The sequence below is a fragment of the Notolepis coatsorum genome, assembly GCF_963971535.1.
Source record: "Notolepis coatsorum genome assembly, chromosome: 2".
In the NCBI taxonomy this organism is placed as follows: domain Eukaryota; kingdom Metazoa; phylum Chordata; class Actinopteri; order Aulopiformes; family Paralepididae; genus Notolepis; species Notolepis coatsorum.
In genome coordinates this window covers 187,941,255-187,967,803 of record NC_140166.1, presented here as the reverse complement: position 1 = coordinate 187,967,803, position 26,549 = coordinate 187,941,255, and the positions used below count along the sequence as shown (strand labels likewise).

Genomic DNA, 26,549 nt, shown 5'->3' with positions numbered 1-26,549 from the left:
AACGGATTGTTTTTTCATCTGTACATTTCCGTTTTATACCGTTTTGAAAAACAGACGTTTTTGAAATTTTCAAAAAAAATAAAAAGATTCCGCAGGAATCGCCCTTTAGTGGAATACACACAACACGTTGTCATTTTCTGGCTGATTTATGAATCGTTTTCAAATAAACGCTAGATTATCGATAGTATATGTGTACTTATGCACGCTAGAGAAGCGGGCTGAAAAATCGATTATCTATGACCTGGTCAGCGCTAACGTCATATACACACATAGGGGACACGTTGTGAAATATGTGGGGGGGGAAATCTGATTACCCCAAGACTGGTAAAATAGATTCCTTACCTCAGATCAGATGTTCTGCAAAAAGATTATTCCAATTCCTGATCGCCATTCCAAATATCGATCGCGTTTATTGATCCAACGTTATGTACTCGAAACACATATTCCACACTGCTCTGAGGGTCCCCAATGAATTCAGTAGTCTCGGGTAGGGCTGGGCGATATGGCCTCTAAATGATATCGCAATATGTTTTGGCCATATCACGATACACGATATATATCGCGATATTTTGACATTTCCTCTAAAGCACTTAAAAATGCTTGATTTAACCCTTTGATGCATACAGTCACGCCAATATGATGATTATAATAAGTCCCTGCAACATATGTTTGCATTATTAAACCATGAAGATGCTTTAAAAAATAATTAAATGAAAATGTAGTCTACTGACACACTAATAAAAAAGATTTATTTACATCTAAGACAATTTATATAAAAACTATTGGGTGCCTAAAGGTGCTCCCATAGTCGAGCGGACTGTACACAGACTGGACTCTGCGGAGGTCCACTGGACTCTTTGAGCTTTCATAGTCGAGCGGATCTCCGCGGACCAATTTCCTACATGTCTCGCGCCAGTTTACACCTTGCGCCAGTTTGTGTGACACCAAGTGGGCGCCGCGGACGTCCGCGCGTCAGAAAATAGGAGCTTCGCACTTGCACTCTGCTGTTGGTCTGCTTTGACTCCCTTTGAGTCCGCTTTGAGCCCGCGGGAGTCTGCTCCGTGTACGGTCCGCTCGACTATGGGAGCACCTTAAGACTTTTGCACAGTACTGTGTGTTCTATCCACTTTAGCCAAACACACACACACATATATATATATATATACACACACACACACTACTGTGAGAAAATAATAATCACACACAAAGGGATAATGGTTTATAGCAGACTTAATGATTTTAGAATATTTCAGATAATGAAATTAAATGTTTATATCATAAACTATCCAGTTAGTATGTATACTGTAACGTTTGGCTACTTTAAATCATTGAATGTAGAGAGAGAGAGCGAGAGAGAGAGAGAGCGAGAGAGAGCATCTAAGCTGCCGTAGGCGATGACGTCACACTCGAATGTCAACAGGAAGAGTTTAACAGACGGAGATGGAAACTGGATGCTGATATAAAGAAACGAATAACCAATAAATATGAAGTTATGTTTAAACTTCTGTTGTCAAGCGTCGTCAATATAACCCACCCCCTTTCCTCACGAATGGAACTAGTGTCGTGGAGTCCGCTTTGAGCGTTTTCCAGGGTTAGCAGCTAACGCTAGCTAGTTAGCTTAGCCTAGTCATGTGGGATAACTAGTTAGCAGCTAACGTTAGCCCATTGCTTGCGTCAATTATATCATTAAAGGTCCGCACTGGTCTGTCTAATGAAATTACAATTGCATGTCATTTAAGGTCCGCGCTGGTCATGTGTCTATAATGAAATAAGAAGACAGCTCTGCGCTAAAGCAAGTCTGATCTCAGCCGCGACGTGACAACATATACTCGATGTTCACAATATAATAATGTACTACATCTCATGTAGAACAAGCCGCGATACATCGAGTATACTCGATATATCGCCCAGCCCTAGTCTCGGGTTACATGCCTGAGAAGTAAAATGTGGAATCCGGAGTTTTCTTTTCACATGCATTTTCATTGAGTCCATTCCAATGGGTGCAATACCATCCGGGAGACGATAGGGGGCGGTATTTGCCCTTTTCGAGCTCATAGACAGTCCCAATGATAACGTGAGGCTGGATTGATGAAAAATGTATGGATATCGCTAATAAAAGCAATAACGATTAAATAACGAGATTTCTCGTCATTGGCACTCAACGCATGGCGGCCAACAACGAGATATCTCGTCGTTGGCACTCAATGTGTTAATCTACCTGGGCAGAATTTAATCTACCTGGGCAGGTCTTAATATACCTGGGTGGGACTTAATCTACCTAGACGGCCGCCAAAGTAGAGCCTATGTTTGGGAAACACTGATTCACAGTGTCTGGGGAACGTAGAAGGACTAGCCTGTTACTATGCCGTTTTTTTACCATCCTAATTGTACAAAAATAATGATAATTAATAATAATAATAAACTGCTGTTCTGAGGTACATGATGAATACCGACCAATCAAAGCATATTGTCTAAAACAGATCAAAGAAAAAACATAGTCAGTGTATGTAGACCAGGGAGCAGAGGTACCGGAGAGGAAAGATGGTGGGAAAAGGAGAATGTAGAATGGATAGTGTGCGTGTGCGTGCGTGCGTGTGTGTGTGTGTGTGTGTGTGTGCAGGTGTGTGTGTGTGCGTGTGTGCAGTGGGACAGTCGGGCTGGCCCTCAGTCACTTGACAATAAAGCCAGTCTGCATTATCATATCTATCAGTTGGTGTTAAGAAGATTGCTGCTCCATCAGAGCCCAGCCACCGAGAGACCAGCACAACCATCTCAAATCCAATCAGCTCTCTGGGAAATGAAATAGGACACAGGTTCTAGTTTGTTACCAAAAAGAAACAAGCAGGTGGAGGTACAGAGGTAGGGGACAAGGTGCTCTAACATCTCCTGCCCTCTGTGCTCTGAGATATATTAGGATTAAAAGAGATGGAGAGATGATGGTTGCTCTGAGCCACATAAGGAAGTCTCGTCTCTGCTTAGGGGCTGTCTACACGAGCGCTGGGTTTAATGTAACCGTGATTGTATGTGCACAGTTGCACTGTTCGCCCACACACAACCGGGGTTTTGCTACACTGCAACCGCGGTCTTTGAAAACCGGAGTCCAGGGTGAAGTTTTGCGCACATCCCGGTTACAGTGGGTGTGGGCATAGCAACCGAGGTTATTCCCAGTGTTTACAGCAGAGCTGTCGCAATTATTTCCCATGTTTACGGCAGACTGTCGCAAACAATAGCAAGTTAGCAACCGAGCGCGGGGTAGAGAGATTAGAGCAGAGCCAGCTACACCAGTGTTTACAGCAGAGCTGTCCCAAGTAGCGTTATATGAAAATGATTGTAACAAACTTTTGTTCGAAACGTATCGTCTGTGTTGAAGAGTGTTGTGATCGACTGATGTCTGTTGTCGCATTCCTGACCTGACGCTCAGAGTAAACATGTAGCTGCGGCTAAACTAAACTCATGTGTTGTCAAGTTATTGTTATAAGGAACCCAGTCCAGACTGCATCCCCTTAACAATTGTTTGTATTGAGCCGTATTGTATTGTACCCATTCTGCAATGTGTTAAATAACGTTAGCATGTAAGCTAACAAAATCGCAGATGCTAGCCTCAGCTAGCCTCGATGCTAACTATACATAGAGAATGCCATTCACATTAGCATGTAGCTAACAACACCGGAGATCTTTTTGTGAGACTAAACTATCCGCTCTTGGTGGTAAATTGTGTTGATGTTGGTTTTGTTTCATCAACAAATGAGAGGCAGAACACACAGTGAATGTATCCGTTTGTTTATTGCACTTTTATTGCACTTTCTTTGCTGAAAAATAAACGCTACGTTGGCTAAATGGCTAACGCAAGGTATTTAAAGATGGTGACTTTGTTGTTTTTAAGCAGGAAGTGTAGTAAGCGTTCAACCTTTTCTGATTGGTTGAAATGGCCTTCATGTCTGAACAACATCGCCACCTACTGCTTTGGCATTGTACTACATGCATATGACTTCACTCGGTGCAGGGTTTAAACCAGTCGTGTGGACAGAGTAAAAAAAAATTGAATAATACAAAAAAAACGGTGTCATTAACACTTTAATCGCCGAAAACGCTGGATCTCGTCTTTCCCGGCCATGCTCATTCTGCCGAAGACGCCGTAACACGTCTTTGATATCAATATTTCAAAAATCTGTGATCGAAATCATATTTCTCCTCCGGGGACCTGAGATATACTGCTGAGCTCCACTCAACTGTCTAACGGTTCAAGAGCGCCATCTGGTGGCCGATCGGCAGATCGGCCAACAGGAAGTGACGCGCCAAACAGGAAGTGCTCATCCATATTTCGTCCGGGCACTCGCGATCGTTAGCCGGACTCCATCTCGACACACTGGATAATCAATCGCTCGCCCTAACTCAATAAACAACGTTATTTGGACGTATATAGTATTATACAACCTGGAAATGGTTAATCTAGATCAACATCCCATAGACGAAAGCTGATCGTCCAACGGCGCAAGGAAGATACGGTAAGATCCAGCGTTATTTTCCAACGTGTTCTTTACTAACTGCTCTGATGACCATATGACCCACACTAGATGAATGATATAACGTTGCCCACGGAATTATAAACGACCCCCCGCCCATCCGGTCAACATCAGATGATACGTAGTAACTTCTAGAAGTACCTCCAGTTGAAATTTTTTATCTGGCACTGATCGCTACCAAACTGTATTTGATCATCAATATAATGCATTTGGGGCTATAAATCAAGTTCTGGAGAAAGCTGCAGAAAACGATAAAAACATACTTATACTTTAGACCATATTTTAGTATGAATATGTGAATGAAAAAGTATAACGTTGCTACACCCTGAACAATAGATATAGGACATTGAATGGGCCATAATAATGTCAATTTAGCAATAGAATTTAAAAAGTTATAGCCCTGCAAAGAAGGGGAACTTCTCCATAGACAAATAGAGCTGGCTAGAGATGGTAAATTATGAATTGAACCATGGCGATCAAAGTGTTAATATCCGTGATCGTGTGGACAGGGCCTTAGTCAAGAGGAAGCAGCAGGTGCAGGTGAGAGAGGTGATCGCAGCTGGGCGTGGGCGATATGAAAAAAACATTTATATCACAATGATAATAATTCATTTATTTTGTAAAGCGCTTCTCAATGACCCGAAGTCGCTGACAATAGGCAAAAATAAAAACAAAGAAACAAAGAAACATAGAACCATAGGGAAACAGGGAACAATATGAATAAACAAGAACATAGAGCCACAGTAACGGACAACAGAATGCAGGAGCCAGTAGGGGAGGCAGTCGGGAGGTGAGTAAGGGAAACCGAGGGGGGGGGGCAGGAGAGGAGAGAAGGTAGGGGAGGGGAAAAGGGGGCGACAGGTTGGAGGAGGGTGGTTATGGGTAGGGAAGGTTAAATGCTAGGGAGAACAGGTAGGTTTTGAGACGGGATTTAAAGGTGGAGAGTGAGGGAGAGTCTCTGATGGTCAGAGGGAGGGTGTTCCAGAGTTGGGGTCCAGCACGTGAGAAGGCCCGATCACCAAAACTTTTGAGTTTGGATGACAGGACAGTGAGGGAAGCAGTGGAAGAGGACTGGAGGGAACGGGTGGGGCGGTAAGGGAGAAGGAGGTCGCTCAGGTAGGGGGGGGGGGGGGGCAGGCTATGGAGGGCTTTGAAGGTGAGGAGTAATAATTTGAACTGTATACGTTGCTTAATCGGGAGCCAGTGGAGAGAGTGGAATACAGGGGATGATAATTTAGATTTTTTGTCCGATATCGATACCTATCACATCTGTTGTCAGTTGCCAGTGCCACATATCAAATTGCTGTCACAATGAACAGCATGATAATGCAAAGTGTGACATCAAACCAAAACTGTTATTTTCAAATAGAATACCTTCAAATATGATGAAGATCTCATTTTGAGAGAAATTGGGAGGTAGATATGGTTATCATTCATTTAGATTACAGAATTGTGCACAATGATATCACAATATCATAATTTCATCCCGATATGATACAATAAACGATAGTATTGAATTATCTGTTGACCCTAAAAGTGATTAACAACAACAACAAAAAATTTATCACGAAAGAAAAGCACATTCTTAATGCGATTTTGTGGGGACTTATAGTAAATGAGAGATAACAGAGAAAATTGGCGTTGGTGAAATTATTCTAATCCTACTGCAATCTTCAAAAAGCGTGTGAAAAAGCTTAACCAGAGATTAATTTAATAAAACTCTTGATTTAATAATAGTTTGTCCCAACCTGGCCGGTGAGGAACTCAAGTCACAGTTGCTCTCACTTCCTCTTCAGAGCATACTGATGGTGAGAAGCTGGCCAGGAGTGGATCAGTGGCGCTTAATTGGTTCAGAACAGGTTTTTAATTTTTCATATTAAGGTTTTGAGGGAGTTTTTCCTTATCAGGTCAAGATCAGGGGTTGTTCTTTCATTGTAATGACGGCCTGTGAAGCCATGTGACACATGTGATACGAATAAACATGACATGAAAGACATCTCGCAGTGTAACACTTTACCATCTAATCAGTTCACTCTAATCATGTAATCAAAGATTTTCATGGTTATGGAGGATTATATATTTGAGCCCTAAAACTCTAGCTATAGGGGATGGAGCCTAGGGACCTGCAAACTATTTCAGATTTAAACTTTAACTAAACATACTTGGAGGAGATTGCCTGCAGACCATTACCCTTATTTTTAAATTAATGTGTAGTGGGATGAGGTGACTTAAGACTTAAACGGCAGCTTTCAGTCGTGCAAATTCTGCTTTATTCAAATGACAAACCATGCTAACCAATATGAACAGGCAGCATGAACGCACACACTCACACACAGGGATGTACACACACCAACACACACACACACACACTCACACACAGGGATGTACACACACCAATGTGTATGTGCACACCCGCTCAACACACACACACACACACACACACACACACACACACACACACACACACACACACACACACACACACACACACACACACACACACACACACACACACACACACACACACACACACACACACACACACACACACACACACACACACACACACACACACACACGCACACACACACACACACACACACACACAACTTTGTATCCAGAACAGAGGAGGAAAGGATTAGCGTCCAGCCGTCCAGAAGAAGACAATTACTAAAATGAAATGCCATCACGATAATTATTTGCAATTAACTGTGGTCTGACAAAGCCAGTGGTTACAATACAATACCGACCAATCAAAGCATATTGTCTGAAACAGATAAAAGAAAAAACATAGTCATAGTCAGTGTATGTAGACCAGGGAGCAGAGGTACCGGAGAGGAAAGATGGTGGGAAAAGGAGTTGTAGAATGGATACAGTGTGCGCGTGTGTGTGTGTGTGTGTGTGTGTGTGTGTGTGTGTGTGTGTGTGTGTGTGTGTGTGTGTGTGTGTGTGTGTGTGTGTGTATGTGTGTGCGTGCGTGTGTGCGTGTGTGTGTGCGTGCGTGCAGTGGGACAGTCGGGCTGGCCCTCAGTCACTTGACAATAAAGCCAGTCTGCATTATCATATCTATCAGTTGGTGTTAAGAAGATTGCTGCTCCATCAGAGCCCAGCCACCGAGAGACCAGCACAACCATCTCAAATCCAATCAGCTCTCTGGGAAATGAAATAGGACACAGGTTCTAGTTTGTTACCGAAAAGAAACAAGCAGGTGGAGGTACAGAGGTAGGGGACAAGGTGATCTAACATCTCCTGCCCTCTGTGCTCTGAGATAGATTAGGATTAGAAGAGATGGAGAGATGATGGTTGCTCTGAAGCCACATAAGGAAGTCTCGTCTCTGCTTAGTCAAGAGGAAGCAGCAGGCGCAGGTGAGAGAGGTGATCGCAGCTGGGCGTGGGCGATATGAAAAAAACATTTATATCACAATGATAATAATTCATTTATTTTGTAAAGCGCTTCTCAATGACCCGAAGTCGCTGACAATAGGCAAAAAGAAAAACAAAGAAACAAAGAAACATAGAACCATAGGGAAACAGGGAACAATATGAATAAACAAGAACATAGAGCCACAGTAACGGACAACAGAATGCAGGAGCCAGTAGGGGAGGCAGTCGGGAGGTGAGTAAGGGAAACCGAGTATAGGAGAGGAGAGAAGGTAGGGGAGGGGAAAATGGTGGCGGGTTGGAGGAGGGTGGTTATGGGTAGGGAAGGTTAAATGCTAGGGAGAACAGGTAGGTTTTGAGACAGGATTTAAAGGTGGAGAGTGAGGGAGAGTCTCTGATGGTCAGAGGGAGGGTGTTCCAGAGTTGGGGTGCAGCACGTGAGAAGGCCCGATCACCAAAACTTTTTAGTTTGGATGACGGGACAGTGAGGGAAGCAGTGGAAGAGGACTGGAGGGATCGGGTGGGGCGGTAAGGGAGAAGGAGGTCGCTCAGGGAGGGGGGGGGGGGGGGGGGTGTGAGGTGACTTAAGACTTGAACGGCAGCTTTCAGTCGTGCAAATTCTGCTTTATTCAAATGACATACCACACGTGCACGCCACACAAACGTACACAGTTCACACCCGCTCTACACACACACACACACACACACACACACACACACACACACACACACACACACACACACACACACACACACACACACACACACACACACACACACACACACACACTACTTTGTATCCAGAACAGAGGAGGAAAGGATTAGCGTCCAGCCGTCCAGAAGAAGACAATTACTAAAATGAAATGCCATCACGATAATTATTTGCAATTAACTGTGGTCTGACAAAGCCAGTGGTTACAATGTGCTTTTTCATTATAATAGGCAGAATAAACAAAGACACAGACAGACAGACAGACAGACAGACAGACAGACAGACAGACAGACAGACAGACAGACAGACAGACAGACAGACAGACAGACAGACAGACACACAGACAGACAGACACACAGACACACAGACAGACGGTGGTGGTGGCAGGGCTACAGTGTGCCTTTGGTCAGCCAGCAGCCAGTAAGTCAGGGAAGAGAGGGCGGGGGGGGGGGGGGGGGGGCAGAAAGAAGACAGACACAGACAGGTAGACAGAGTAGAGAGATGGACTGACATACAGAGAGACAGAGCAAGAGGAAGAAGGAAAGAAAGAAAGAAAGAAAGAAAGAAAGAAAGAAAGAAAGAAAGAAAGAAAGAAAGAAAGAAAGAAAGAAAGAAAGAAAGAAAGAAAGAAAGAAAGAAAGAAAGAAAGAGACAAAGACTCCAGACAGATTGAGAGTGGCAGGGAAATAGATGGGCAGGAAAAGAGAGTGAGAGACACAGAGGGCAAGAGACACAAAGAGTGTGTGTGTGTGAGAGAGAGAGAGAGGAGAGAGAGAGAGAGAGAGAGAGAGAGAGAGAGAGAGAGAGAGAGAGAGAGAGAGAGAGAGAGAGAGAAGGGGGAGAGAGAGAGAGAGAGAGAGAGAGAAGGGGGAGAGAGAGAAACAGAAGGGGGGAGAGAGAGAGAAACAGAAGAGGGAAGAGAAGCAGCGAGCCAACTATGTTGACTATGGCAGCGAGCCAACTATGTTGACTATGGCATCTCCTTTCCTCTTATCAGACTAGGCTCCCCTTAATGGGACAAAACTCTGCAATCTAAGAGAGGAGGCGGGGGAAACAGAACCCTTCCTGTTGTCTTTATTACCTCGACTCAAGTACCAGGCTATTCTCCCGGTAGCAGCACTGCATTCAGCAGGCAGAGAGGAACAGCAGCGCCATGCCATGTAAATCAGCTGTTGTATTATTCCAACAGGAACGCTCCCTTTGGACTGTGGCTAATAAATACAGCATCTGACAAGGAGGGGAGAGTAACGGAAATTGATGTGGTGCGCATATTGCTAACACATGCAGACACAACAGAGGAACATGTCCCTTCATTCATCTGACATGCTGAAGACTAGTGGGGGGGGGGTGTAGGGTGTAGTTATAGACCTCTCAGGGTTAGCTTAGGAGGCCTTGAGGTTGTACTGGGCACACTACACTACTACTAATGGGTTTAGGTGGTTGAGGAACTTCAGATGCACTCAATTTAAATTCATGGGGTGTTTTTATTTCAGAGGCTCTTCGGGGGTTTTAGTGTCAAGTTCTCCATAAGTTTATTGAATAATTTGAAGACCATGTGAACATCTTTTTCCCAGGTCTGGTGTGCACTGTGGTCTGAGAGTACAGTAGAACTGAGTAGAGTAGAGTGGACTACAGTCGAGTGAGTAGTGTAGAGTGGACTACAGTAGAACTGAGTAGAGTAGAGTGGACTACAGTAGAACTGAGTAGTGTAGAGTGGACTACAGTAGAACTGAGTAGAGTAGAGTGGACTACAGTAGAACTGAGTAGTGTAGAGTGGACTACAGTAGAACTGAGTAGAGTAGAGTGGACTACAGTAGAGTGAGTAGAGTAGAGTGGACTACAGTAGAACTGAGTAGAGTAGAGTGGACTACAGTAGAGTGAGTAGTGTGGAGTGGACTACAGTAGAACTGAGTAGTGTAGAGTGGACTACAGTAGAGTGAGTAGAGTAGAGTGGACTACAGTAGAACTGAGTAGAGTAGAGTGGACTACAGTAGAGTGAGTAGAGTAGAGTGGACTACAGTAGAGTGAGTAGAGTAGAGTGGACTACAGTAGAGTGAGTAGTGTGGAGTGGACTACAGTAGAGTGAGTAGTGTAGAGTGGACTACAGTAGAGTGAGTAGAGTAGAGTGGACTACAGTAGAACTGAGTAGTGTAGAGTGGACTACAGTAGAACTGAGTAGTGTAGAGTGGACTACAGTAGAGTGAGTAGAGTAGAGTGGACTACAGTAGAGTGAGTAGTGTGGAGTGGACTACAGTAGAACTGAGTAGAGTAGAGTGGACTACAGTAGCGTGAGTAGTGTGGAGTGGACTACAGTAGAGTGAGTAGTGTAGAGTGGACTACAGTAGAACCGAGTAGAGTAGAGTGGACTACAGTAGAGTGAGTAGTGTGGAGTGGACTACAGTAGAACTGAGTAGAGTAGAGTGGACTACAGTAGCGTGAGTAGTGTGGAGTGGACTACAGTAGAGTGAGTAGTGTAGAGTGGACTACAGTAGAACCGAGTAGAGTAGAGTGGACTACAGTAGAGTGAGTAGTGTGGAGTGGACTACAGTAGAGTGAGTAGTGTAGAGTGGACTACAGTAGAACTGGGTAGAGTAGAGTGGACTACAGTAGAACTGAGTAGAGTAGAGTGGACTACAGTAGAGTGAGTAGAGTAGAGTGGACTACAGTAGAGTGAGTAGAGTAGAGTGGACTACAGTAGAACTGAGTAGAGTAGAGTGGACTACAGTAGAACTGAGTAGAGTAGAGTGGACTACAGTAGAGTGAGTAGTGTAGAGTGGACTACAGTAGAACTGAGTAGAGTAGAGTGGACTACAGTAGAGTGAGTAGTGTAGAGTGGACTACAGTAGAACTGGGTAGAGTAGAGTGGACTACAGTAGAACTGAGTAGAGTAGAGTGGACTACAGTAGAGTGAGTAGAGTAGAGTGGACTACAGTAGAGTGAGTAGTGTAGAGTGGACTACAGTAGAACTGAGTAGAGTAGAGTGGACTACAGTAGAACTGAGTAGAGTAGAGTGGACTACAGTAGAACTGAGTAGAGTAGAGTGGACTACAGTAGAACTGAGTAGTGTAGAGTGGACTACAGTAGAACTGAGTAGAGTAGAGTGGACTACAGTAGAGTGAGTAGAGTAGAGTGGACTACAGTAGAGTGAGTAGAGTAGAGTGGACTACAGTAGAACTGAGTAGAGTAGAGTGGACTACAGTATAACTGAGTAGTGTAGAGTGGACTACAGTAGAACTGAGTAGAGTAGAGTGTACTACAGTAGAGTGAGTAGAGTAGAGTGGACTACAGTAGAGTGAGTAGAGTAGAGTGGACTACAGTAGAGTGAGTAGAGTAGAGTGGACTACAGTAGAACTGAGTAGAGTAGAGTGGACTGCAGTAGAACTGAGTAGAGTAGAGTGGACTACAGTAGAACTGAGTAGTGTAGAGTGGACTACAGTAGAACTGAGTAGAGTAGAGTGGACTACAGTAGAGTGAGTAGAGTGGACTACAGTAGAACTGAGTAGAGTAGAGTGGACTACAGTAGAGTGAGTAGTGTAGAGTGGACTACAGTAGAACTGAGTAGAGTAGAGTGGACTGCAGTAGAACTGAGTAGAGTAGAGTGGACTACAGTAGAACTGAGTAGTGTAGAGTGGACTACAGTAGAACTGAGTAGAGTAGAGTGGACTACAGTAGAACTGAGTAGAGTAGAGTGGACTGCAGTAGAACTGAGTAGAGTAGTGTGGACTACAGTAGAGTGAGTAGAGTAGAGTGGACTACAGTAGAGTGAGTAGAGTAGAGTGGACTACAGTAGAACTGAGTAGAGTAGAGTGGACTACAGTAGAGTGAGTAGTGTAGAGTGGACTACAGTAGAACTGAGTAGTGTAGAGTGGACTATAGTAGAACTGAGTAGAGTAGAGTGGACTACAGTAGAGTGAGTAGTGTAGAGTGGACTACAGTAGAACTGAGTAGTGTAGAGTGGACTACAGTAGAGTGAGTAGAGTAGAGTGGACTACAGTAGAACTGAGTAGTGTAGAGTGGACTACAGTACAGTGAGTAGAGTAGAGTGGACTACAGTAGAACTGAGTAGAGTAGAGTGGACTACAGTAGAGTGAGTAGAGTAGAGTGGACTACAGTAGAACTGGGTAGAGTAGAGTGGACTACAGTAGAGTGAGTAGAGTAAGTGGACTACAGTAGAACTGAGTAGAGTAGAGTGGACTACAGTATAACTGAGTAGTGTAGAGTGGACTACAGTAGAACTGAGTAGAGTAGAGTGGACTACAGTAGAGTGAGTAGAGTAGAGTGGACTACAGTAGAACTGAGTAGAGTAGAGTGGACTACAGTAGAGTGAGTAGAGTAGAGTGGACTACAGTAGAACTGAGTAGAGTAGAGTGGACTACAGTAGAGTGAGTAGAGTGGACTACAGTAGAGTGAGTAGTGTAGAGTGGACTACAGTAGAACTGAGTAGTGTAGAGTGGACTACAGTAGAGTGAGTAGTGTAGAGTGGACTACAGTAGAGTGAGTAGTGTAGAGTGGACTACAGTAGAGTGAGTAGAGTGGACTACAGTAGAGTGAGTAGAGTAGAGTGGACTACAGTAGAACTGAGTAGAGTAGAGTGGACTACAGTAGAACTGAGTAGAGTAGAGTGGACTACAGTATAACTGAGTAGTGTAGAGTGGACTACAGTAGAGTGAGTAGTGTAGAGTGGACTACAGTAGAGTGAGTAGTGTAGAGTGGACTACAGTAGAACTGAGTAGAGTAGAGTGGACTACAGTATAACTGAGTAGTGTAGAGTGGACTACAGTAGAGTGAGTAGTGTAGAGTGGACTACAGTATAACTGAGTAGAGTAGAGTGGACTACAGTAGAACTGAGTAGAGTAGAGTGGACTACAGTAGAGTGAGTAGTGTAGAGTGGACTACAGTAGAACTGAGTAGAGTAGAGTGGACTACAGTAGAACTGAGTAGAGTAGAGTGGACTACAGTAGAACTGAGTAGAGTAGAGTGGACTACAGTAGAACTGAGTAGTGTAGAGTGGACTACAGTAGAACTGAGTAGTGTAGAGTGGACTACAGTAGAGTGAGTAGAGTAGAGTGGACTACAGTAGATTACAGTATAACTGAGTAGTGTAGATTGGACTACAGTAGAACTGTGTACATTAGTGTAGATTGGACTACAGTAGAATATAGTAGAACTGAGTAGTGTAAAGTGGACTACAGTGAAGAACAAAGAAGTCAACACAAGTGAGGAGAGAAGAGAAGAGAAGAGAAGAGAAGAGAAGAGAAGAGAAGAGAAGAGAAGAGAAGAGAAGAGAAGAGAAGAGAAGAGAAGAGAAGAGAAGAGAAGAGAAGAGGAGAGGAGAGGGGAGGAGAGGAGAGGAGAAGAGCAACAAAGCCTGTCCTTCCTGTCTGATACCTGCCTTTATAAAGACCAGGCCAGAGCTTTGGGAGCAGGGCATGACTGTTTTTTCTGCCCCTTGCTAAGAAAAATGTCAGCTGGGGGCTATGAAGGAGATGATCCCTGTACTGTTGTTGTGCTGAGGTTTTCCAGTGTGTGTGTGTGTGCGCGCGTGTGCGTGTGTTTTGGGGGGGGGGGGGGGGGGGGGCGCTGGAGGGCTGAGCTGTGTGTGAATTCGGAGGATATCCAGTGAAAAACTGGCTAAAGCGATCGATTTTGGGATAAGGTGGAGACAACGAGGACCAGCCAATAGAGAAAGCTAATGACACAATCAACACCTGCAGCCCTCGCTGAGCCCTTCCTTTATCCTCCTCCCATAACAACAGATGTGGATGACTGACCCCCACCTCCAGCCTCCTCCTCCCTCCACCCCCACCTCCTCTCTCAGACTGCTGCCCCCGCCCAACAGGAAACGGCTCGAGAGACAGAGGCAGGGAAGAAAACCCAACGAGGGAGAGGAGGGGATGAGTGGAGGGGGGGTGGGTTTGGATTTGGCTGTTTAACACAAAGGAGCTTGGAATGCAAAGAGTTAATCCGTTCGGGGGTCTCTTCCGCAAACAAAGGACAGGCCTCCAGACAAAGGTTGCGGGAGGGGGGAGCGGAGGGGAGAGAGAGGGCGGTGGAGGAGGGAGGTTGGTGGCTTTCCCCTACCATCTGGAGCTTTTGTTTTGGGGGAGGGGGTTGTAAGTTGGGGGTTGGGGGTAGCGTAGGGGCGGAGAGGAGGCTCAGGACCCCCTCCAGTGAGGGTCCGTGTCCACGTGCTGCAGGCCCAGACAGACGCCCCTCGGCGAGGTCATACTGCACCCAGGCCCTGCCCTGCTAGACCTGGATAATAATCAGCCTATACCCTCCAACTGCTCTCTGACATACACATAAAAATACATACACCCGCACACACACACACACTTGGCTATTCAAAAGCACACACTCTGTCATGTCATTCATACAGTTGGGCACACACTCTCGCACACGCCCCCCTGAATATATCAATACAGTCAGCACACACTCAATCCAACGGCTGCTCTCCTTCCTTTTCTCTTGCTCTCTAACACACACACACACACACACACACACACACACACACACACACACACACACACACACACACACACACACACACACACACACACACACACACACACACACACACACACACACACACACACACACACACACACACACACACACACACACACACACACACACACACACACACACAGCACTCGTAATTTCCCTCATTGGTTAGGGGCAGAGGCGAGAGTAAACTTATGTAGCACTGTATGTTTGAGTATGTCAGTCTGTCAGTATTACTGGTAGCTGTCCAAGTGAGAGCTGTCAGGGTGAGGGAAGCCAGGCTCCAAAGGGCCATTATGAGCTGTGTCAACAGGCTGCACAATTACACCATGTTGGGGATTCAGGGGCCAGGGAGAATGAATGAAGTCACAAGTCCTTGGTTGACTATAGCATGTTGACTGGGGGCTCTGGGGATGAGTGGGGCATTACAAATGGCAGACAAAGCATGCCTGTCGATCCTCATGGCCCGCCTCTTTTCTCCCCATGCTGGCTCGCTGTGTATACAGCTTCTCCACCCCTGTGCCTGTCTGGCTGTCTATCTGTCTGCCCGTCTCCAATGCCTTCTATAATTCTGCTGTTTGCCAGGCTGCACTCCGAATGTGATCTTCCATACATTGCCTAACTGTCTGCCAGTCTCACTGCTTGTCTAGACGTTCATTGTATTTTTGTATCATTTCTTTACACAGGGAAGATCCTCTGAGCATGTACGCTCCTTCTTTAATACCCCTTCCTTCACACTGACACAGTTCAAACCTAGCCAGTACAATCACAGTCTCCTGCCTTGCTAAATGGCACTTCAACAGTACAACCACAGTCTCCTGCCTTGCTAAAGGGCACATTGACAGTACAACCACAGTCTCCTGTACAACGTCAACAGTAGTTGTGAAGTGAAGGAGAGTAACCCCCCCACCCCGGCAATCATATTTACCGGATTCAAACAGCGACCTTGAGGTCACACTCGCTACCACTGCCTAATGCTCTGTCTGTATGCTTCCCTGCCTAGCTTAGCTTTCTCCCTGTCTGCCAGTCAGCCTCTTTGCCTGCCTGCCTGCATGTCTGCCTGTCTGTCTGCCTGCCTTTTTTCCTTCTTCCTATCTTGCCCTGAACTCTGGGCCCCCTTGGCCTGTCAGCTGGAAGGGGGAACCCTCCAATGGGTGTTCCCGTCTCCTCCACTTTAAACGGAAGAGAGAACTACTGTACGTGTCAGGCTGTCAGCTCACTGGCCTCATTTCATCCAGACGGATAGGATAGACAATCCTCTATTTACTTGGCATTAACACATCTGACAGATCCCCTTTAAGGGGAGGGAAAAGAGCACAGTGCCTGCTGTGGTTCAGTGGAGTATCACTCAGGTTAACCGGCGTCACACACCCAAGTTCCAACTCTGAAATACACATATTTGGGACACAGGGGAACGAAGCGTGGCGTTGACTTTTATTAGGTAGCCCGCAGTTCAGATGTGAGGTTGGCGCAGAGTTCAGTTTTTCTCTGGTTCAGATGTAATATTGGCGCAGAGAGTTCAGTTTGACTCTGGTTCAGATGTGAGGTTGGCACAGAGTTCAGTTTGACTCCGGTTCAGATGTGAGGGGGACCCTGATGGAAACAAGACAAACGTCTTTCTCAGGTCTGCATCCCCTTAACAATTGTATGTATTGAGCCGTACTGTATTGTACCCATTCTGCAATCTGTTAAATAAAGTTTTCATTCATTCATTCATTCAGGTTGGCACAGAGTTCAGTTTGACTCCGGTTCAGATGTGAGGTTGTCGCAGAGGTCATTCTGACTCCGGTTCAGATGTGAGGTTGGCGCAGAGTTCAGTTTGACTCCGGTTTAGATGTGATGTTGGCATAGAGTTCAGTTTGACTCCGGTTCAGATGTAAACATTTTTAAATAAAGGGCCGTGATCATTTTTAACTCGGTTAATTTAATGACGAGATGTCCGTTTTCCAGTAGCATGAGCTAACTTCACGTTTCCATACAGTTTACAACTCACAAATGAAATCAGGATTTATTTTCATATCCCGGACTCGAGCCCCCAATGTATACCTTTTCCTGTATTAATCTGAACCGCAGTAGAGTACAGGGGAGCGTTCTAACACTCCCGGGCTGAAGTGCCGGTCATGTAACTTGCTCAATGTTGACTAACGTTAGACGCAAATGAAGTGCTGCCTCTCTCTACCGACCCCGCTACACTCTGACTAACCCCTACGCTCACTTCGTTAACGTTATCATAGCTATTATTTTTATTATTATTATCCACTTTTTCTCCTTATTTTTCTATATTTCTCCCATCCCAATTTCGCCTCACCAATTCTCCCTTCAATTCTCCCCTCCCTTGTCTCGAATGTTGCTAGACTATGCCTCCCACTGGTCGCCTGCAGTGAGGACCAAGCCTTGCATCACGTGTCCCCTCCGGTACACAAGGAGGCAGCTGTCGCATCTTTTCACCTGTACAGCGTGATCTCTCAGTGGCGATCTCTCTGTAGGAGTCGCCGTCCACAACGTCCTATCCCCACCCACCAGCTTTCCCACCCCTAACACTGCCAATTGTGTTAGTATGAATGACCAGCCAAGCTGGTAGCAACGCCGAGAGCTGGGCTCGAACCCAGCATATCCTGCGTTAGTGGCGAGCACCTTGCCCACTGCACCACTTAGCCGCCCTTATCATAGCTATTATGATCTGTAATGTCAACTGGATAACGTTAGCTTTGTTTGCAAACGTTAGCGTTCGCTATCTATGACGTTAGCTATTAGGCTAGCTATCTATAACGTTAGCTATTGGCTAGCTATCTATAACGTTAGCTATTGGCTAGCTATCTATAATGTTAACTATTGGCTAGCTATCTATAACGTTAGCTATTGGCTAGTTTCCCCCAATGATTGATGACACAAGTTGTGATATTTAACTAGCTATGTATGTGCATTCAAATTCACTATCGTTAAAATAGTGTTATAATAACGTTAAATGTTCACTCAAATATATATATTGAAATTCTTTATTGGGAAAACCACATTGAGATACAGGCCGATAATCAGTATAAATATGAGATCGGTGAATTCTGATAATGCTGTATTTTCGCCGATCGTGAAAACCGATCGAAAACATGATCCAATTCTCAGCGGAGTTCTCACTCGCTGACTTCTCTCTCACGCACACAGCTGCTGCTGCAGCGCACTGCCCCTCCCCCTCCCCGACTCCTCATGTCAACAAGCTCCGCCAATAGTCTGCATGAGCAGCTCCGTTAGCTAGGTGGCTAACGTTAGCTCACTGTTTAAACGAAATGACCCAGTAAACTAAATATAGTTCACTTTAGTTTAATACATGATGCATTGTCTAACGGTATCTAGCCGGCTAGCAGTAGCTACAGATAGCTCCTGATATCAATGTCTTATAACATAATTGACATTATTCGTTTTTGCAGCTGTTGGCTAATTAGCTATCATGCTTCATAACAACACTGCGAACATCTTATACGTTTCAGACCCTGTTAGTCAGAGTATACACACAGACAGTGGAGCTGTTTGCACATAGCGAGCATTTTGACTTGTTGCATGGTGGCGATGTCTCGCAGATAATACAACTACAAGTATAATTATATAATATATATATTTTATAAAAAAAAGAAAAAAAAGGTATATATTACATTTTTTATTTCTTTTTATAAAACCAAAAACGATCTGTATCGGCAGTGTATCGGCCGATATGGCTCATAGACGATCGGTGATCGGTATCGGTGGCAAAAAACGTGATCGGGGCATCCCTACCCACAACGCATCACTTTAAAGGAGCAGGCAACACCCTACTACTTTTATCACATTTCAGAACGTTGAGGGACAAATGGATAGATTATCGAACATGTTTAAAATAGTTTCGGGACTCCTACGACCTTAGAATTTTTGTCTAATCACGATCGCGGGTAAACTCGCATGTCTTAATAATAAAAAAAAAATACAGGTATATTAAAAAAAAAAAAAAAAATGATTTTTTTTTTTTTTTTTTTTAATAGAAGTGCGATACCACCGCATCCCGCGGTGATTAGCCACACACACAAACGCGGTGAGAAAATGTCATACCGCGACAGCCCTATGTGAGGTTGGCATAGAGTTCAGTTTGACTCCGGTTCAGATGTGAGGTTGGCGCAGAGTTCAGTTTGACTCCAGTTCAGATGTGAGGTTGGCGCACAGAGGTCAGTTTGACTCCGGTTCAGATGTGAGGTTGGCGCACAGAGGTCAGTTTGACTCCGGTTCAGATGTGAGGTTGGCGCAGAGTTCAGTTTGACTCCGGTTCAGATGTGAGGTTGGCATAGAGTTCAGTTTGACTCCGGTTCAGATGTGAGGTTGGCATAGAGTTCAGTTTGACTCCGGTTCAGATGTGAGGTTGGCGCACAGAGTTCAGTTTGACTCCGGTTCAGATGTGAGGTTGGCATAGAGTTCAGTTTGACTCCGGTTCAGATGTGAGGTTGGCATAGAGTTCAGTTTGACTCCGGTTCAGATGTGAGGTTGGCACAGAGTTCAGTTTGACTCCGGTTCAGATGTGAGGTTGGCGCAGAGTTCAGTTTGACTCCGGTTCAGATGTGAGGTTGGCACAGAGTTCAGTTTGACTCCGGTTCAGATGTGAGGTTGGCGCAGAGTTCAGTTTGACTCCGGTTCAGATGTGAGGTTGGCACAGAGTTCAGTTTGACTCCGGTTCAGATGTGAGGTTGGCGCAGAGTTCAGTTTGACTCTGGTTCAGATGTGAGGTTGGCATAGAGTTCAGTTTGACTCTGGTTCAGATGTGAGGTTGGCATAGAGTTCAGTTTGACTCCGGTTCAGATGTGAGGTTGGCACACAGAGTTCAGTTTGACTCCGGTTCAGATGTGAGGTTGGCATAGAGTTCAGTTTGACTCCGGTTCAGATGTGAGGTTGGCATAGAGTTCAGTTTGACTCCGGTTCAGATGTGAGGTTGGCACAGAGTTCAGTTTGACTCCGGTTCAGATGTGAGGTTGGCGCAGAGTTCAGTTTGACTCCGGTTCAGATGTGAGGTTGGCACAGAGTTCAGTTTGACTCCGGTTCAGATGTGAGGTTGGCACAGAGTTCAGTTTGACTCCGGTTCAGATGTGAGGTTGGCGCAGAGTTCAGTTTGACTCCGGTTCAGATGTGAGGTTGGCATAGAGTTCAGTTTGACTCCGGTTCAGATGTGAGGTTGGCACAGAGTTCAGTTTGACTCCGGTTCAGATGTGAGGTTGGCACAGAGTTCAGTTTGACTCCGGTTCAGATGTGAGGTTGGCACAGAGTTCAGTTTGACTCCGGTTCAGATGTGAGGTTGGCATAGAGTTCAGTTTGACTCCGGTTCAGATGTGAGGTTGGCGCAGAGTTCAGTTTGACTCCGGTTCAGATGTGCGGTTGGCATAGAGTTCAGTTTGACTCCGGTTCAGATGTGAGGTTGGCATAGAGTTCAGTTTGACTCCGGTTCAGATGTGAGGTTGGCACAGAGTTCAGTTTGACTCCGGTTCAGATGTGAGGTTGGCGCAGAGTTCAGTTTGACTCCGGTTCAGATGTGAGGTTGGCACAGAGTTCAGTTTGACTCCGGTTCAGATGTGAGGTTGGCGCAGAGTTCAGTTTGACTCCGGTTCAGATGTGAGGTTGGCACAGAGTTCAGTTTGACTCCGGTTCAGATGTGAGGTTGGCACAGAGTTCAGTTTGACTCCGGTTCAGATGTGAGGTTGGCGCAGAGTTCAGTTTGACTCCGGTTCAGATGTGCGGTTGGCATAGAGTTCAGTTTGACTCCGGTTCAGATGTGAGGTTGGCATAGAGTTCAGTTTGACTCCGGTTCAGATGTGAGGTTGGCGCAGAGTTCAGTTTGACTCCGGTTCAGATGTGCGGTTGGCATAGAGTTCAGTTTGAATAACAGGGGAGCTGTGGGGGAGTTCAGCACGCTTGTCAATCAAAGAGGTAAGCCAGGAGTACAGTACTTGAACATGTGTGAGATGATGCACTTAGCATTCCCTGCAATTACTGTCCCTCCCTCCTGCACATTCTTTCAGGTCATCAAGAGTACTTTCGTAGCATGCATGTGAGCAGGGCTGTACACTGCGATGATATCGTCGCGAATTGCCCCTTTAATTGGCCGTTGCGATTGGTAAATATTATCTGGGGGCGGGCTTGCGAGTAGTGCTTTCAAGCCTTGGATTCGCATTTCACTCCTAAATTATCCAAGGCGTGTGATGACGCGATGACGTCACTCACGCGAGCTGAGCAGTGAGCACTCAGCAGGTATGATCAGCGGGAACAATCGACTGAGCACTCACTCTGATAGACTGGCTGACTGTCTGATTTAGCTATGAAGAAAAGTAAAGTTAGTATTGCTTCATATTTTCGACACGTTCGACCTCCTATAGTGAGCCGAACTGAACTGAACTCAGACACACGGAGAGAGCTGCGGCGTCTGCTCCTCCTCCAGCCCTCTCGCACCCGTGGCTGTTGTAAACACTGGGACCTCGGTGAGCCTGCCAGCCGGCTAGCTAGCTACTGATAGCTATCAACAAATGCTCCAGTAAGTCTAGTAGTGCATGATAGCTTGCGTTAGCTTACTGTTCAAAACGAAACGTCCCATTAAACTAAATAGTTCAGATAGCTCCGTCCTGATATAAATGTCTTATAACACTGAGTCGATGCGTATTCGAGCTGAGGGCACGCTGAATATAGTCAATAGGGACCAGCTGCAGCGCCGGAGAATCCTGGCCGTAGCTGGAGGCTACAGTATAGGGCCCAGCTGCAGCTCCGGAGAATCCTGGCCGTAGCTGGAGGCTACTCAGTACACACAGACAGTGGAGCTGGTTGCATATAGCGAGCATTTAGACTTGTTGCGTGGTGGCGATGTCTCGCAGATAATACAACTACAAGTATGATTATATAATATATATATTTTATTAAAAAAAATTATATAAAATAAAAAAATATATATATTTTTTTAAATCAAAAACAATCGATATAAATAATGGTACAATTGTTATTTAAAAATGTGCCCCTAAAAAATATTTTTTGCCCCTAAATTTCTCATTTAGGGGCAAGTGTGCCCCTAGTGAAAAAGCTTAGCGTACAGCCCTGGTGAGCTGTTAAAGCTGTTAAATGTGTGTGTGTGTGTGTGGGGAGGGGGGTTGGGGGGGTTACACGTGTTGTGTGTGTACTCATGCAAGTCATTATATGTGTCTGTTGCATGTGACTTTACCTAGGTGTATAGGGTGTGTGTGAGAGAGTTGGAGAGAAAGAGAGTGTGTGTTTAAGTAATAAAGGTTATGATAGGAATGATAAATACGTATCTACATACCACCACCATGAGTGTAGGAATCCAGGGGGCTCCCCCAATGTAATGTTCTTCTCCCATCGGATCTGCAGGGAAGATGGAGATGGAGAGAGTGAGAGAGAGAGATAGATATATAGATATATATATATAGAGAGAGAGATTGAAGAAAGAAGGGAAAGGTGGGAAGACAAATAAGACACTGTAGCAAGTGCAGTATATCCATATTTCAATAGTTTTGTTCAACTCTACTTTTACAGACACAGACAGGCAGGCAATCAATCAGACAGGGAATAGAATAGACAGAGTCATATAAAGTCATATAGAGCCCTAATCGCACAGGACTAGTAATTCACATGGGACCTCTAGTCATTTGTGATAATTGAGGAGGTCGCCTGTAATCTTAATCATGTGCGAATTGGCCATGTCTGTAATTTGTAAAGTAACAAGAGCAAATGTGTGATAGTCCACTCCCATTGCCACGCCCTCTTTTAGCCAATTAGGGAGAAACCTGTGGCAGCTAGAGTGGAGAAATCTTTGTGGCCCAACGGACAGTGTTGGGAAAGTTCACTTTCTATATGAACTAGTTCAGTTCACAGTTCACACATTTTTAAATGAACTAGTTCAGTTCATAGTTCATAATAAAAATAATTTAACAAAAGTTCATGGTTTCAAAAATTAACTAGTTTATAGTTCTTTTTTCAATACGTTGCTGCTATTATTTGTCAAAATTATTGCCACAACCCATATAGAACCACAGACAGCAATCAGCATACTTGCATTTCCATCACACTGTGATTATTTATCAGTGTTTCCCCTACCATTGCCTTGAAGGGGTGGCCTGCATCGCGCGTAACGAGTCTCTCTCTCCGTGCGCAACATGCACACACCGCCCGTCCCAAATCTGGCACACTTTTGAACGAAGTTATACTGTGATAGAGCGCAGAGAATGAACGCGTTCACAATTACGTTCATCTAGCGGCAATACAGTAGGTTCAGTTCACGTTCGCCCAAAATATGAACGAGTTCATGAACTGTTATCCAGTTCATTATTTATTTATATATTTATTATATAATATTTCATTACTCAGCATGAATACATTTTTGCATCAGGCAGTGCATTTGGCGGTTATAAATTAGTTTTGTTACAATCCACCGGAACTCTCCTCTCATCCTGCACTCATTTGTGGTACTGTACCCCCACCTGCTGGACAAGTGCCCGCACTACTGCTCATGCATTTGTGTCTAGTTCTGTATTCTGTGTTAATCTCTGTTCTTCCTCTAGTTGTACTATGTCTCCCAGTGTGCCTCCTGCCATTTCTGTTCCCCGGTCTGTGTTAGGTGTCTTAGTCCCTGGTATTGTGTTAGTTCCCTACCCACATTCAAAACCGCTCTTAACACATCCGGTGCCATTCACGAGAATTCTTGTTTCTGTGGCCCAACGGTTCAGTGCCGGAAACGAAGATTCTCGTTTCTGGGTCGTTATTTCTTTAATTCGCTATTTCCATTCATAATCCATCAAGGCAGCCTGTGCAGGCTGTCCTGAATGGGTCTGAGATCGCAAACGTCCAATAACGCCACCTAACACCTTGCGGCCTGTATTGCACATCCTTGGAAACTCTCTAGCTTGGTCTGTCCGTCGATCTAAAAAGTCTGGTCCAGGTTTTCCTTGTCGGCCAGGAGTAACGTTTATAACACATGGAATGGGGAGAATCGAGCACCGCCGGTTCATGTTTTTTGGTGGATTATCTTGGCAACACGATCGACATCAATACTTGGAATGGCGATCAGATAATTGGAATATTCTTTTTGCAGTACATCCTAGTCACGGTAAGGGCTATATGGTATCAATCTTGTGTTGATCCAATATTGTGTGTGTATATGTACTGTGTAACGTATTCCGTTGGTGATGATCGAAGCATAGAAACCCCCCCCCACCCTTTCATGCATGCATGATGAAACATAATACCGATAATATAGCGTTGATTTCAGATTGATTGTTGATCCATGCGAGGCACGTTTTTAGTGAAATGCACTAAACGCTGTTTAGCGGTGTTTCCTGGGATTACACAGAATTACTCTAAAACTATACTCATATTCACCATGGTATAAAACGGGAATGTATGGATGAAATTTGTTCTTCCTTTTCACAAATTGAACGATAGATACTCAATGTCAAATGGGCAATAGTTTTATATCCATAGCTATTATATTTAATATAGTTTTAGCACTGCAAACACCGGCATGTATCCCCATTCATTAAAGCGCTGGCACACACGGCCATAGGCCCACAGCGACCTCTGGCACTGAATGTGTTAAAGAGCACCTACGGGAGGCTGTAATTCGAAACTGGCCACCATAAATGTCCAAACCCAAACCCCCCCCCGCCCACCCTAATAGACAGTCTCCTCCCCACCGTATGTATATATTTTCTCCCCACCGTATGTATATTTTTTCTTCCACCCACCCACCCACCCCCTCCTAATGTACAGTCTCCTCCCCATCATATGTATATATTCTCTGTTAGGATCTATGGGTAACAGTACTGTATATTTGCATATCGTAAATGTCACAAATGTAACAGTACTATATACCTGTATGTCATGTATGTCCCTATGCCATAAATGTCATGATGTCATGTATGTTGCGTAAAAAAAAGAGAAAACATATATTATTGTGTATGCCAGAAACATACAACCTGTGTACAACTAATGTTGAAAAAAAAAATACCCTGGTAAATGTATGTGACATATCTGAATTACATTATTTAATTAATGAGCCATGGCAATGTAGTGCTATGGTCCAGCAACTCTGGATGTAGATAATTTAGATGAACCAACTAGTGTTTCTATTTTTAACAGGCACATCACAGTTAATTTACTAATCATTCCCATACTAATCATTTACTAGTCGCTCCAACTGATGGTCAGACATAGAGACTGTCAGACAGACTGACAGATAGGCAGGCAGACAATTGTCAATCACACATACCGTACAAACAATCAACAGACAGACAGACAGACAGACAGTCAGTCAGTCAGTCAGTCAGTCAGTCAGTCAGTCGGTCAGTCAGACAGTCAGGTAGTCAGAGGAGAGCTGAGTGTGTGTATCAGACAGCCAGCAGCAGGTTCTCCAGGGCCTCACAGACCCTCAGAGCTCCTGTCTGAATCTGGACACTGAGATAAGATCCAACCACAGATACTATGGCCCTCTGTCTGCTGCACACACCCCTACTGGCACGCACACACACACACGCACACACACACACACCTTCATGAAGTCAATGTTATGTTTCTATGAAACAGGCAGAGGCTTTCATATTATTCAATAGATTATTCATATAATTCAATATTTAAGTTCAAGTTCAAGTTCTTTAATAGTTGTCATACAGAAGTACAGAATACTTTCATACAAAATGCTTCTTACTGTTACGCTCCAGAGACTGTGCTAGACAAGATAGTATCAAATAACATAATAACATAATATAGCATGAATTTAGAAGAAGAAAATGAGGTCACAGTGTTCGGTATAGACATATGTACAATGTTCTGAGTTACCATATAATATACAATACACAATACTATGCAGTGTACTAATGTACAGTACTATCTAGTGCAAAGCAGAAATGGGATGAGGTACAATTTTAGGTACAATTTACAGTAAGGTGTACGAGTTGTAGTGCAATCCTTCATCCATAAATATAAAGTGTGGGGAGTGGGTGCTACAGTGTGTTTGTTTAAAGTGGGTGTGTGCTATAAAGTGTGTGGAGTGGGTGCTACAGTGTGTTTGTTTAAAGTGAGTGTGTGCGTGTGGATGTGTGTGCTATGTGCGTTTGGTGGTTGTTGTTGTGTAGTGTTCATTCATTGTTCGTTTAGCAGCCTGATGGCCTGGGGATAGAAGCTACTTCTGAGTCTTTCTGTGCTCGCCTTGAGACTCCGGTATCGCTTGCCTGACCGCAGCAGTTCAAAGAGGCAGTTGTTCGGGTGACTGGAGTCTTTAATGATTCTCTTAGCCTTGCCCTTGCAACGCTTGTAGTAAATGTTCTGGAGGGTGGGGAGCCCCCCTCCAATTGTGCGTTCGGCTGAACGTGTCACTCTTTGTAGTCTGCTTCGGTCTTTTGCAGTGCTATTCCCAAACCAGGAGGTGATGT

The 26,549-nt window shown here is 44.7% G+C and overlaps 1 protein-coding gene across 1 annotated transcript in view; it reads right to left on the bottom strand.

Moving 5' to 3' along the window:
* Nucleotides 1–26,549, bottom strand: part of ssbp4 (single stranded DNA binding protein 4) — a 240,224-nt gene that overhangs the window by 155,754 nt on the left and 57,921 nt on the right. Inside the window, 1 exon segment of the mRNA XM_084309168.1 lies at nucleotides 22,427–22,488. Coding sequence (XP_084165294.1) covers nucleotides 22,427–22,488 — 62 coding nt within the window.